This window comes from Garra rufa, chromosome 11, assembly GCF_049309525.1.
Source record: "Garra rufa chromosome 11, GarRuf1.0, whole genome shotgun sequence".
In the NCBI taxonomy this organism is placed as follows: Eukaryota; Metazoa; Chordata; class Actinopteri; order Cypriniformes; family Cyprinidae; genus Garra; species Garra rufa.
Genome location: NC_133371.1, coordinates 34,470,066 through 34,484,514, shown reverse-complemented (window position 1 = coordinate 34,484,514; position 14,449 = coordinate 34,470,066). Strand labels below are relative to the sequence as shown.

General features: G+C 37.8%; 1 protein-coding gene across 4 annotated transcripts in view; it reads right to left on the bottom strand.

The window, feature by feature from the left end:
• Positions 1-3,995: 3,995 nt before the first annotated feature.
• The window catches only part of mtss1la (MTSS I-BAR domain containing 2a), a 39,253-nt gene continuing 28,799 nt past the window's right edge, over positions 3,996-14,449 (bottom strand). Inside the window, exons 7-15 of one of the 4 annotated variants that reach the window (XM_073850481.1) lie at positions 14,033-14,190; positions 12,982-13,089; positions 12,447-12,544; positions 11,945-12,077; positions 11,783-11,857; positions 10,601-10,750; positions 10,178-10,342; positions 8,679-8,847; positions 3,996-5,312 (exon numbers count right to left, since the gene is read on the bottom strand). In XM_073850481.1, coding sequence (XP_073706582.1) covers positions 4,534-5,312; positions 8,679-8,847; positions 10,178-10,342; positions 10,601-10,750; positions 11,783-11,857; positions 11,945-12,077; positions 12,447-12,544; positions 12,982-13,089; positions 14,033-14,190 — 1,835 coding nt within the window. In that variant the 3' untranslated portion in view covers positions 3,996-4,533. The remainder of the gene's footprint in view (positions 5,313-8,678; positions 8,848-10,177; positions 10,343-10,600; positions 10,751-11,782; positions 11,858-11,944; positions 12,078-12,446; positions 12,545-12,981; positions 13,090-14,032; positions 14,191-14,449) is intronic. The other 3 variants (XM_073850482.1, XM_073850483.1, XM_073850484.1) reach the window with 3 other exon arrangements.

Here is a 14,449-nt window from a genome sequence, read left to right as displayed (position 1 = left end):
ATCGCAACCGAAATGTAACCAAATATCAACATCTTATGAAGTTGTGTGCATGCTGGGATAGTTCACCCAAAAATGTTAATTACTCACCCTCATGTCATAAAAAGACCTTTGCTCATCTTCGGAGTACAAATTAAGATATTTCTGATGAAATCCGAAAGCTTTCTGACCCTGCATAGACAGCAATGCAACTGAAAGAAAGTACATAAGTAAATCAACTGCAGTTGTATGAAGCTACGAGAATACTTTTTGTGCATAAAGAAAACAAAAAGGAGGAGGAGACTGACACAGAAAAATAGCTTCATAAAATTAGAGTTGAACCACTGATTATATCAGACTAAATTTTAACAATGTCCTTACTACCTTTCTAGGTCTTAAAGGAACACTCCACTCATTCTCCAACTCTCCCCGAGTTAATAAGTTGAGTTTTACCATTTTGAAATCCATTCAGCCGTTCTCCTGTTCTGGCGATATCACTTTTAGCATAGCTTAGCATATGTGACCCTGGACCACAAAACCAGTCTTAAGTCGCTGGGGTATATTTGTGGCAATAGCCAAAAATACATTGCATGGGTCAAAATTTTTGATTTTTCTTTTATGCCAAAAATCATTAAGAAATTAAGTAAAGTTCATGTTCCATGAAGATTTTTTGTAAAATTCCTACTGTAAACATATCAAAATGTAATTTTTGATTTGTAATATGCATTGTTAAGAACCTAATTTGGACAACTTTAAAGGTGATTTTCTCAGTCTTTTTGATTTTTTTGCATCCTCAGATTTCTGATTTCAAATAGATGTATCTCAGTCAAATATTGTCCTATCCTAAAAAACCATACATCAATAGAAAGCTTATTTATTGAGCTTTCATAAGATGTATAAATCTCAGTTTTGTCAAATTTAACCTTATGACTGGTTTTGTGGTCCAGGGTCACATATATCATTGAATCCAATGAGACCAATATAGCATCACGTTCAAAAATGACCAACGAGTTTCGATATTTGTCCTATTTAAAACTTGACTCTTCTGTAGTTATATTGTATACTAATGCCGGCGGAAAATGTAAAGCTGCGATTTTCTAGGCCGACAAGATTAGGAACTACACTTCCATTCCGGCGTAATAGTCAAGGAAGTTTGCTGCCTTAACATAGCTGAAGCAGGCGCAGTAATATCATGCAGCACGTGCAAATGCTGACCTAGCTGGGAACTAATTTCAGGCGCTGCCTGATATTACTAAAGTCAAGTTTTAAATAGGAAAAATATCGAAACTTGTTGGTCATATTTGAACGCGACGCTATATTGGTCTCATAGGATTCAATGATCTATGCTAAGCTATGCTAAAAGTGATATCGCCAGAACAGGAAAAGGCTGAATGGATTTCAGAATGGTAAAACTCATCTTATTAACTCGGGGGGAGTTGGAGAATGAGCCTATTCCCAAATAAAAAGAGGAGTGTTCCTTTAAGCCTGGTAGTTGCATTGCTGTCATCAGCACAAGGCTGAGTAATTAATGACAGAATTTTAAATTTTTGCGTGAACTGGCCCTTTAAACGATTTTGCGCGCACATTTTAGCAGCACTCTGGCTAACTTTAGTTACTAAAATGTTGTGGGACTGTTAAAACCTACATTTACTTCAAAAAAAATTCCCCATAATTAGCCTCCTAGATAATCACAGTAGCTAACCTACCTTTCTAAAAAACCTTCATTACCCCATTTAGTTAATCAAATAGCTAAAGATAAAATCTTATCCCAAAAGAAAGTCCAGTATTGCCGATAAGAATAAAAACAAAGCTGTTACCCAAGTGTCCCTGTGCAGAAGTGCTCTCTCTGTCCCTCTCTAAACACCCCCCTATCCTCCAGATCAGATCGCATTGCTCAAGATGTGTTTATTTCTGCTGCGCTGTCTTGTTTGCGACGTGGCTCCATCAGTATACAGTCATGTCTCGCATTTGCAGCGGAGGAACGTGGATAGGCAGACGAGCGCGTCTGTCAGTGAAAATGACACGCGTGCCACTTTGCAGCGCGACTGACGGCGGGATGCGCACCAGTGTCACATCCCTGTATGTGTAGCCCGGAGCGGAGTGTGGGGGTCCCGTCCATCAGAAAGGGGGGATGACGGAGACGGGGATGTGACGAGTGAGTGAGTGAATGAGTGACTGGAGTCGAGGCTTTTGCCTTCTCCTCATTCTCACGATCTCCAGCTGCCACATCAAACGCCTCCTTCAGCCCGCGTCCGGCTCTTTATCCCATCAATTAGATTTAATCGCAAGGATGGGTCACATAAACCCCACATGCGGGTAATCTCGGGCCCTGCTCAACAAAAGTACAAAAGATCAAAAGAGCCATGAGGTTCTATGAAAGAGTAAACGAGAACACACACCTTACCATATTAGGGCCAGTTTTGTGCATAACACCTTACAACATAGCAAAGTATGTATCAGAGGATAAATACTATTGTACTTTGATATCTATTGCAGTATCCACCTTTTTCTTCCCGAAAGAGTGGGCGCGGCCATTTGTAAATTTTATACGTCCAGCTTTTAAACTGTACAAAACAGCTTGTTTGCTGCTTGTTGATATTGCAAATTGGTGTGTCTTACCATATTATTTTAATGTATTATCTTAATTATGAACACACTGGCTTGTAGTGCAGTTTTACAGTTTAATAAGCCTGAAGTCTCACCCATAGGTTTATGTCCACATTAAAGAAAAAGTCCTTGTTAAACATGTTGAGGACTTACTATAGTAATTAACCGAAAATAATGCATAATTAAATGCACTAACCCTAAAACAAACCCTAATCCCAACCCTTACCCTAGATCTCATTGTTCATCAGTTCCTTGTTTGTCCTGAACTGCCTGCTGTCAGCATTTTTTGTGTATTTGAACCCTTTCCAACAATGACTGTATGATTTTGAGATCCATCTTTTCACATTAAGGACAACTGAGGGACTCATATGCAACTATTACAGAGAGTTTAAATGCTCACTGATGCTCCAGAAGGAAAAACGACGCATTAAAACTTATTAAATTTGAATGTTAAGGTAAATTTACCTTATTTTGTCTTTTGGGGAACATGTAAGTATCTTCTGTAGCTTCTGAAGGGCAGTACTAAATGAAAAAAAATGTGATATTTAGGCAAAATAAGAAAAATATAAATATCCCCTCATTCCGTTCAAAAGTTTACACCCCCAGCTCTTAATGCATAGTTTTTCCTTCTGAAGCATCAGTGAGCATTTAAACTCTCTGTAATAGTTGCATATGAGTCCCTCAGTTGTCCTCAGTGTGAAAAGATGGATCTCAAAATCATTGAAAAAGGGTTCAAATATACGAAAATGGTCAAAAAATCAAGTGTATGTAAACTTTTGAACAGGGTCATTTTTATAAATTAATCTATTATTTTCTCCTGTGGACTATATGTAAATGTCTTTCATGTTAAATATATTATTCAGGTCAGTGCTAAATAAAAAAAATAACATGCATTGTGTATGATTCCTCTTATTTTGATAAAATAATTAACATTTTACAGATTCTGTAAGGTGTATGTAAACTGTTGACTTCAGCTGTATTTGTTTACAATATTTATCTAATTTATTTTATTTAATTTATAAAGCGCTTTATACAATACAGATTGTGTCAAAGCAGCTTCATAGCAGCTTAGTAAACAGGAAAATAATGTTAATGTACATCAATTATGAAACAAATTCAATTTCAGCTATAAAGCAGCTCTGAAGAACACAATCTGATTGTCATAATGATCTTAAATTCCATTTAAATTGTATTCCATGACATGACGTTCCATGAAAGGAAACCACAGTATTACCATGATGGTAATAGTATGGTACTTAGATATATACCATAGTATTATATGACTGACATGCTCATATGCTACATAAATTAAGCAACCTACACCACCTGCTGGACATTTCTAAAATAGACTCCTAAAACATGTATAAAACCATCCACAAGTACTTGTTCAACAAGAACAAAAAATTCTCTGGTCTAGTACAACTGATGTGCTTTATTTGGCAGTTTACAGCATGTGCGGTGATTGTGTGGTCCATCTGAGCCTGAGCTGCGGTATAAGCCGTTTTGTGCAGCTTTTCAGTTGAGAACAAGACTTTGGCTTTTTACAATAGTTACACGTGGGAACGCCTCAAAAACATCGCAGTTACATATAAGTAACATGAAGAACATAGTAATTACAAATTGCAACTCCAAAAAGGAACAACCGGCATAACTAGAATGTTAATACACATTTTAAACATTACATTCTCATCCTTCAGGCCTAAGTTGTTCATTATAATACGCCTGTCAAAGAGATACACGTCCAAATCTGGTGAATATAACTAGAACAGATGAGCATTGTGTCCATACGCACTCAACACGTAACATCGATACTGGCCTTACAGTTGTTAGATGCCAGATTTTAACACTGAATTAAAAAAAACTCATCTTCTCATATTTTTACATAATATATTGTTCCTCTTCATTTGGAGAGTCTGTAGCAATAAACTTGGCAGGATAAGCTGTACTAAACTATCGCAAAATCCTCGGCGCTGATCTGTCATTGCAGGCCGCTTTTCTAAGACGCACTCCTCTGCGGATGGTCTTCAACATGTCTTCTCCATCCTTCTCATGCCCTTGATCATCCTGGTGGCCTTGGCTGGCCTGAGGGTCCGTGGGAAATGGGAACTGGCCCTCACCGATAGCGTGAGCACTGGCGACCAGCTCTCCAATCTTCTCTACCAGACTATGGCGATTGGCGGCGAGCATCTGCTCTTCTTCTGAAGTAAATCCCGCAGCTCCAGTATGCTGCCCGTAGACGCTTCCACCTCCAGCTCCCCACGTTGGCAAACTCATTCGCTTGGGAGAAGCTTTGTAGTCTAGAATTTCTAACGTTTCGTCATTGTACAGGTTCTCCTCGCTTCCGTTGTACTCAGGAGGAGGGCTGGGGAATCCAGGCGAGTCTGGAACAGTCGGGGTCTTTACGGGGACAATAGGTGGTCGAATAGGGATCGGACCCACACTGGATGGAGTGCGTCTCACGTTGGTTTTAGATGAAGGGGTTCTACGAATAGTGGCTGTTCCTGAGGCTATGACACCACTTCCTCCTGCTTTCCCATTGGTTGTTGGAGCTCCCTGGGCAGCCAGTGCTCCATGTAGCCCTGCGGTGCTGGCAGGCCGCTTGGTCTGGATCATACGGCGGTAGTTTTGAGCCAGGTTGCTATGGCGGGGAACAGTGCAAGACTTGTCAAAGTCTGTCTGTGCATCGTTATCAGTGTCGCCATTCATGGAATAACAATCGTATTCAGATCCTGCAGAGAGAAAATGGCATGAGAAGATATTACACAACTCCCTCGGCCATGTAATGGATTGTTTTTGTGTGTGTTTAACTTCCAGAATACAAATTTATTCACCCCCATGTCATCCAAGATATTCATGTCTTTCTTTCTTCAATCGCACAGAAATTTCGTTTTTGGAGGAAAACATTCTAGGATTTGTCTTCAATGGTGCTCAACGGATTTAAGACTAAAAATGCAGTTACAATGCAGCTTTAAAGGGCTCTAATTGACCCCAGCCGAGGAATAAGTGTCTTATCTAGTAAAACAATTGGTCATTTTCTTTAAAAAAAATTATATTTATACACTTTTTAACCACAAATGCTCTTCTTGTCTAGCTGAGATGCGCATTTGTACTCTGTGCTCTCTGGTAAAGACAGTTAGGGTATGCTGAAAAATTCCCATCTCATTTTCTCCTCCAACTTCAAAGTCGTCCTATATCACCAATTTACCTTTTTTTTGTAAAGGGCGTTTGACCTTCTTTGCACGTTCACTTTGTAAACGCTGGGTCGGTGCGTCTGCAGCGATGTAGGATGATTTTGAAGTTGGACGAGAAAATGAGATAGGAGTTTTTCGACATTCCCTAACTGTTTTGAAGTGGAGTATGCATGCGTATCGCAGAGCTAGGCAAGACAAGCATTTGAGGTCAAAAAGTATACAAATTGTAAATAAGACCCTTACTCCTCAGCTGGGGTCGTGTAGAGCCCTTTGAAGCTGCACTGAAACTGCATTTTTAGCCTTGCAAAAACTGCATTTTTAATCCATTGTGCAACATTGAAGTCCACTATATGGAGAAAAATCCTGGAATGTTTGTCTTCAAAAAACTTAATTTCTTTGCGACTGAAGAAAGACGTGAACATTTTGGATGACATGGGGGTGAGTAAATAAAAAGGAAATTTTATTCTGGAAGTGGAGTAATCCTTTAAAGGTTGTATCAGCGATTTCAAGCCTGAAACATAAAGTGTCACTTTCAGCTGACCTTTCTTCACGATCCGCTCGCTGCCTGCCCCATAAATTGTCTGTAAAAAAAAACTTGTCTCTGTGGTCAGCCTAGGTTCCGAGATATGCCAAAAAAACAATCGGTGCTACCAACCATTCCACAGCAAAACAAACAGTGTTTCGCTCTGCCTCCCTCACATCCCTGCACCAGTAGGAAAGTCCACAACACCAACCCCCTGACGGTGATTGGTTGGTACACTGTTTGTTTTGCTGTGGAATGGTTGGTAGCACCGACTGTTTTTTTGGCATATCTCGGACCCTAGGCTGACCACAGAGACGCGTTTTTTTTTACAGACAATTTATGGGGCAGGCAGCGAGCGGATTGTGAAGAAAGGTCAGCTGAAAGTGACAGTTTATGTTTCAGCCTAGAATCGCTGATACAACTTTTAAGGTCTGCTATTAAATAGATAACAGTTTAATAAATTGCTAAATGTTGCTATGTTTCAAAATACAGTGAGATTTACGGTGGCCGACAGAGGCCAACGCGCTGCAAACTTAAGAAAACACATGCAAACAGAAAAAACGACAACAAATTAAGAAAACGTCTTCATCCGTTTGACAACACAGGCGCTGCAAATCCTCGCAACGCAAACACAAATACGGAAACGCGCTGCAAATTCTCACAACACAACCAAACTCAGAAACACGCTGCAAACACACGAGGGCGCTGCAAACTAACAAACGCGCTGCATATAGATCGGTCCACAACGGAAATGTTTCAGGGGGACCTCAAAAAGTGACGAACCTATCTGGGACCTGATTATTTGTTCAGTGGCTGTTGGTCAGAGCAGAGGTGTTATCGGTGAACTATCACCTTTTAGTGATAGTATAGTATCATTTAAAGGTGATAGTGATATAAATAATCAGGTAATATAGTGATATAAATAATCAGGTCCCAGATGAGTTCGTCACTTTTTGAGGTCCCCCTGAAACATTTCCGTTGTGGACCGATCTATATGCAGCGTGTTTGTTAGTTTGCAGCGCCCTCGTGTGTTTGCAGCGTGTTTCTGAGTTTGGTTGTGTTGTGAGAATTTGCAGCGCGTTTCCGTATTTGTGTTTGCGTTGCGAGGATTTGCAGCGCCTGTGTTGTCAAACGGATGAAGATGTTTTCTTAATTTGTTGTCGTTTTTTCTGTTTGCATGTGTTTTCTTGTTTGCAGCGCGTTGGCCTCTGTCGGCCACCGTAGAGATTCCTATTTAGGCAGTATTTTATAGGCATTATAAGCACAGTCTCAACTCAAAAACTGTTCCAGAAGATAAGATAGTTTGTTTTGGTGAAATACGATTAATATCGCGATGTGAAGTTCACAATACGATATTTATTGTGATATTTAAACAGAAAAAAGGACAAATGAAGAATTGGAAAAAAATTGACATTTTGTACATTTTAAAGTAAATTATTCAATCTAATGCACTTTGAGAGTTCAAAATAAAGAGCTCCAACCCATGTTCGTAACTTAGAAAACTTGAGTCAGAAAAAATGCCAGTGAATTGACTTGTACCTGAACTTTTAAAGGGGATTCAACGCTCTTTTTAGTTGCGATATACTGTCTCAGTCTAAATTACATTCACACTGGTGTTAAAGGCAAACAAATGGCAGTAGAGCTTTTATTTTGAAGAAAAACTCTAGCTTCAGTGAAAACAGGCTTACAAAAATGCGTCTAGTGAAATACTGTAATCATCTGCCGCAAAAAATAAAGTTATCTGCGCTAAACTCAGCACATGCAATAAAAAAGTTCACTGCACTCATTCACTGTGAACAGAAATGTTCTGAGGTGCGGAAAAAACGGATCACGTTCTGATCACCTCAACAATGTGTGCGCTTTCGGCAGCGAAAAGAGACTTGACGAAGGGATTAAGCCATATTGCGATATTGTGTCAAAGCATAATGGCCACTTTAAAGATTTTTAATGTTAGAATAAGAAGTTTATTTTAAATACTACATTTTTTGCACAGAATACTTATCGTGTTATATCGTCATGTGACCATGATAATATCGAGACTGTTTTGCTATCGTGATATCACAATATTGATAATATCATTACATCCCTAGTTATGTTACTTATTGTTTCATTAGCTTAGCAAAATACTAATGCACTAATACAAGTCCACTATTCGCATTCAGTGAGGGGAATTATTTCTAAGCTGTTGTTGTTGCCTTTGTATAGCAATCCAAGTTCGTCACTTTTGTTGTTTAGTTTTGACTAGTTTTAGAAAAAGAGCCTTGGCGATCTCTACGTGTGTGAATCTGTATTTTTCTCTGTATAAAATGGACAAGTGTTGTAAATGCTGTAGCAAATGTGCACCTGTTTTTAAAATGTTCATGTTTGTGTGTGTACATTACCCTGTGAAGGGATAGTGTCCTCTGAACATGATGGTGTTGTGTTCTGTGTGCTGTATCCGCTGGAGTACTGCAGAGAGTCACAGCTGCTCTTCTGCTGCTGTTCTATACTGAGCCCACGAGTCAGAACCATAGCCAGCTCACTAGCGGCGGATGACATCGGCTTACCATGCTAAGAGAAAAAGAGAGAAAATAATAGATATGTATCAGGGGCGGTTTACCTCCTGAGGAGGCAAGGGAAGCAGTGCCTCCTCAAAACATTGGATCAGAAAAAAGCTGTAGTACACAAATATAGCAACAGCAATATTACAAAATATAACATTACAAAGTATAAATCAGTCGTTTTTTTTAAAGAAACATTGTCTCTCGTATCCCCTGAGCTCAGTGAGTTTTAACAGACCTCCTAAAGCGTGTGGTGAGTTTGGTGGGGGGAAACTGAGAATGAATGGGGGAAAGTCACGTGAGAGGAGGCAATGCTTCCATCATGATATGATTGGATATGACTGGTTATAATCGGCTGTGATTGGTTCATGTGATAAATCCCGCCTCTTGTGTTCGTGTGCGTTCGCGAATCAGTTTGAAAGAACAATATAATGGCATTAATGTTTAGACTAATTTAAAAAAGTAGGTAAATAACCCACACACTTAGATATAATCACTTTGTTATGTCAAAATAAGACTTAGAATTGCCTGAAAACATGATCTGTGGAAGTTTTTAGTGAGTAATCAGTTTGGTGAAATTTGAAGTAAACCTCTGTCTGTGACCAATATTTACTGAGCTTTGATGACTGATGATTAACTATTAAAAAGAATAGCTAAACATAAGTTCACAAATAAAATATGTTGTTTAAATTGTTACTGCCTTGAGTTATTATTTTGGAATAAATGTAAAATAAATGTCAAATTTGTTTTCGAAAAAATTCTCTTATGCTCAGCAAAATACAGTAAAACCAGTAAAATAACTTTTTAAACACATTTAAGATGTAATTTATTTCTGTGATGGCAAAACTAAATTTTCAGCATCAATACTCCAGTCTTCAGTGTCACATGATCCTTCAGAAATCATTCTAATATGCTGAATTGCTGCTCAAGAACCATTTTTATTATTATCAACATTAAAAACTGCTGCTGAGTATTTTAACAGTATTTTTAATTTGTAAAATAAGTATTTTTAACAATTGATCATAACTAAGCACAAATCAGCATATTAGAATGATTACTGAAGGATCATGTGACACTGAAGACTGGAGTAATGGCTGCTGAAAATTCAGCTTTGCCATCACAGGAATAAATTACATTTTAAATTATATTAGAATTTAAAAGAGCTATTTTAAATTGTAATAATATTTTACAATATCACTGTCTAAACAAATGATTAATAAAACATAAAAAACTAAATGATTCCAAAGACTGATAGTGTATATAATTATAATTATTAAAAGCAAATAAAATAATACAATTATTAAAATGTTAAATTTATATTAAAAATAAATTCTCAGTACCTTCACATTGACTTCTTTGGAATTCATCCTAGCTAGCCTATAAGGATCCTCAGGGTGAATTATTCCATTTCCTCCCACTCCACTAGAGGGCTCTGCAGCCTCAGTCCTCATGCGCTGCCCGGTTATGACCGTCTGCTCATAGTGACCTGCCTTTGACCAGTCCTGCTGCAACAGGAAATTGTGTTTTTTTTAGGTCATGGAAAATAGCCAGAATAGCACAGGACCTGCTTATTTAGTAGATGTTTATTTTAATCAACAAAAACTTGCAGGATGTTGGTTAATAGTGAAAAGCGGATGAAACAGAAATTAAAATGGGATGAAATAAAAACAAACAAATTAAAACAAATAATGTTTCGCAAAGAATAACAGAGCATAATAAATCAAATAATAAAGTTGACCGAATGGTCAAAATGAAAAACAAACCTTCCAGTAAGGAATCTTTGATGTGGGTGAAGGGGAGTTTGATCCAGGGGATTGATTATAGGAAGGGGACGCAGGAAGTATGTAAGAGTGAGGCCTGATGGAGTCATTAAAACAGTGAGCAGGGCGAAAGGTAGCAAAGGATGAGCCGAACTGTGGAAACGGAATGACAGGATGGCCCAATCAAATATGGAAATCATCATACAAGCTTCATTTATGTTCATATCCATATACAGTGGAAGTCAAAAGTTTACATACACTCGTCGCATGAGTCCCTTGTTTGTCCCACTGTTCTTTAATGCTTCAGGTTCCACAAATGTCCACAAATGTTTTGTGCAATGCTTTTCACATTGAGGGAGTCATATGCAACTATTACAGAAGGTTCACACACTCACTGATGCTTCAGTAGGAAACACGATGCCTTAAGAGCTGGGGAGACTTTTCGGATTTAAAGATCGGGGTAAATGTAACTTATTTTGTCTTCTGGGAAACATGCAAGTATCTTCTGTAGATTCTGAAGGGCAGTACTAAATGACAAAATATGATATTTAAGCAAAATAAGAAAAATCTACACATTTTCATTCTGTTCAAAAGTTTTCACCCCCTGTCTCTTAATGCATCATATTTTCATCAATTTGTGGGACCTGAACGATTTTTCTGAAGAACAGCAGGCAGTTTAACTGTTGAGGGCAAACAAGGGACTCTCAACTATCAATAAACCAAAAAAAAAAAAAAAACCACAGCCTTGGATTATTCAGGTAACAACACAGTATTATGAATCTTAACATATTAAGTGTATGTAAACTTTTGAACAGGGTCATTTTTATAAATGTAACTATTATTTTCTATTTTGGACTATATGTGAATGTCTTTCAGGTGAAATATCTTATTCAGGTGAGTGCTAAATAAAAAATAACATGCATTTGGTATGATCCCTCTTATTTTGGTGTATGTAAACTTTTGACTTCAACTGTATCCATATATCCTAATATATGGACATTGTGCTTAAAATTTGTTAAATCAAAGAAATATGATAACTTAGGTGCAAATTATGAAAAAGAACAAATAATGACAGCAGAATCAGTTTAACAAAAAATTTAACAGAGCTTATTCGTGAAAGTTTAAGATATTGAGAATGTTTAATCTAATAATTAATGACATTTCCTTACTGCAATTAATACTTACTATTGTGGGAGAGCCGCACTCACTGACTGACTGACAGGTTTCTGAAGCTTCTGAGGATGCTGAACTGGATGACTTCTGTTTAGCAAAGATAGTTAAAGATAGGTCAGTGAAATGGATATGGAAACAAGCATTAATTGAAACACCAGATGAACTGGTAAACACCTGGCTAGTGATGTCAGACGGCATGGGCGAGGGCGGTTTGGAGTGCACATTCGCATCTTGAGAGACAAATCCAGAATCGTGAGAGGAGACGCTACTCAGGCGATGGGCGCCACCAGGTGGCAGATGCACCAAACTGAAAGGAACACAAGGAAATCATTATTGATACTCTCAAAACTAGCAAAAGAATATCCAAATGCAACTAGAAATAGTTGAAAATACATATACACTTGTTCCTGGCATGGTTACGGTTACATGAAGAACTATTAATATCATTGGAACCTTTTCATTCCACAAAAGGTTCTTTTAGAGGGAAAAAGGTTCTTTTGAAATTTTCAAATGTCCTGCAAAATAGAACTATTCACTGAAAGGTTCTTTGGGAAACCGAAAATGTTTCTTCTTAGAACCCTTAAAAACAAAATAGTCTTAAAATACAAAACAGCAGCCACACAGTGAAACTTAGCAATGATATCTTTTCTGAGATTAAAAAAAATGAGACAAGCACCTGCAAAGGCTGCTCTTCCTGGATCCAACACTACTGGGAGAAGAAGGTGGGGTCTGGTAGGACCAGTTGTAGTCAGACCCCTTAAGATCCAAAATCACCTAGTGAAAAAAAAAAAAAAAAATAGAAAAAAATTATTATTATTTGTGTGTGTGTGTGTGTGTGTGTGTGTGTGTGTGTGTGTGTGTGTGTGTGTGTGTGTACCTGGTATTCATCACGTTGTGGGGACCAAATGTCCCCACAAGGATAGGAATACCAGTAGATTTTGACCTTGTGGGGACATTTCTCAGGTCCCCATGAGGAAACAGGCTTATAAATCATGCACAATGAGTTTTTTTGATGAAGTAAACGTATGCACAATCTCCTGTGAGGGCTAGGTTTAGGTGTAGGGTAGGTGTAGGGCGATAGAAAGTACGGTTTGTACAGTATAAAAACCATTACGCCTATGGAATGTCCCCATAAAACATGTAAACCCAACATGCGTGTGTGTGTGTGTGTGTGTCTTTGTTAAATGATTTTCATATTTGTGTTTAAGCACCTGTTCACTGGCCTCTGGTAGTTTATGTGGGTCAGTGGTCAACACAGTAAGGTCATCAATAATGGCCTGGAGGTGAGTGGCCTCTCCCAGCATGGCAATTTCACCAATCTGAGAAAAAAGTCAATGCCAACTTATTTTAAATAGCACCAAGCACTTTCATATAAATACATATATAGTAAAACCAAAATTTATTCTGACACCTTCAACATTTCTTACATTATCACAGTTTATTCGCTATAAAATTCAGAACAAATTCATCTTGATAATGTCAGATAACTTTGATAGAAAGGTATGCAACGGATTACAATCAACCAAAACCTAGACAACTGTCAATACTTTGTTGACCATTTACCAAGCAATGCTTAATTTTGTTCAGTCTGTGGTGTAAAAAGGCCCCAATAGCAAAAAAAAAAAAAAAAAACACTTGGTCACATGGTCAGGTCAAAGTGTCTGAATAATTTTGGTCCCAAATTTTTATAAATTTTACTGGTAGTCCACCGTATGAAGAATTTTTAGGTATAATGTCACAGTTTACTTTATTTTGCTATCCTCACTTACATTAATGAACTATACCCACTACCCCTATAATCTGCACCCACTAGTAAAAAATATCTAAAATTATATCTGGTGTCTGAATGTTGTTACATGAGTAAATGTGTTTTGTTATTCCATAAATACATAAAATGTATGTTTTTAAAGGTCTACTGTTCACTGAAGTGATTATAATGATGCTGAAGATGTGTAGTTATTTTTTTTTATCGCTTCTTCGGAATCTTGAGAGCATTTGACTGGACAGAAAGTTCGATGAGAAAGTGAAGTGCAGGGTGATGTCAACAAAACTAAGTTTTGAAGACTTATATCTTCTATTTTTTTTTTTTTTTTTCTTTATATCTTTAGATATAAAGAAGACTTATATCTTCTAAATGTGAATTTTCTCATTGTTTTCGAGCACGCCAGCTTCTAGATAACCTTAAGGCCTACATATTTATACATTTTAATTTAAATATATTATCTAAAAGTAACTTCAGACTCAAGAGATTTCCATTCTCACCACTACGGGCTGCAGGAAGCTGATGAAGGTGCAGTAGCGCCCCCTTTCCTCCAGGAGGGCTCGGCGCACAGCCTGCTTCTCGGTCTCCTCCATCAGAAGGTACATGTCACTCACATCCTGCATGGCACTGTCTAACTGTGGCTGCAAACCTCCTCGACCTGACACAAAGAGAAAGAGAGAATCGTGAGAGGCAATAAAGCAGTGTGTGGATTAACAATCGATGAAAGGAAAATTACACTATCCTTTAAAAGTTTGGGGTAAGTAAGATTTATGCAAGGATGCTTTAATTCAATCAACGTCACAGTAAAGACGCATTCTTTTGAACTTTCTATTCATCATAAAAACCTGAAACATTAAACAGCACAACTGTTTTCAGCATTGATATTAATGTTTCTAGAGCACCAAAACATCATGTTA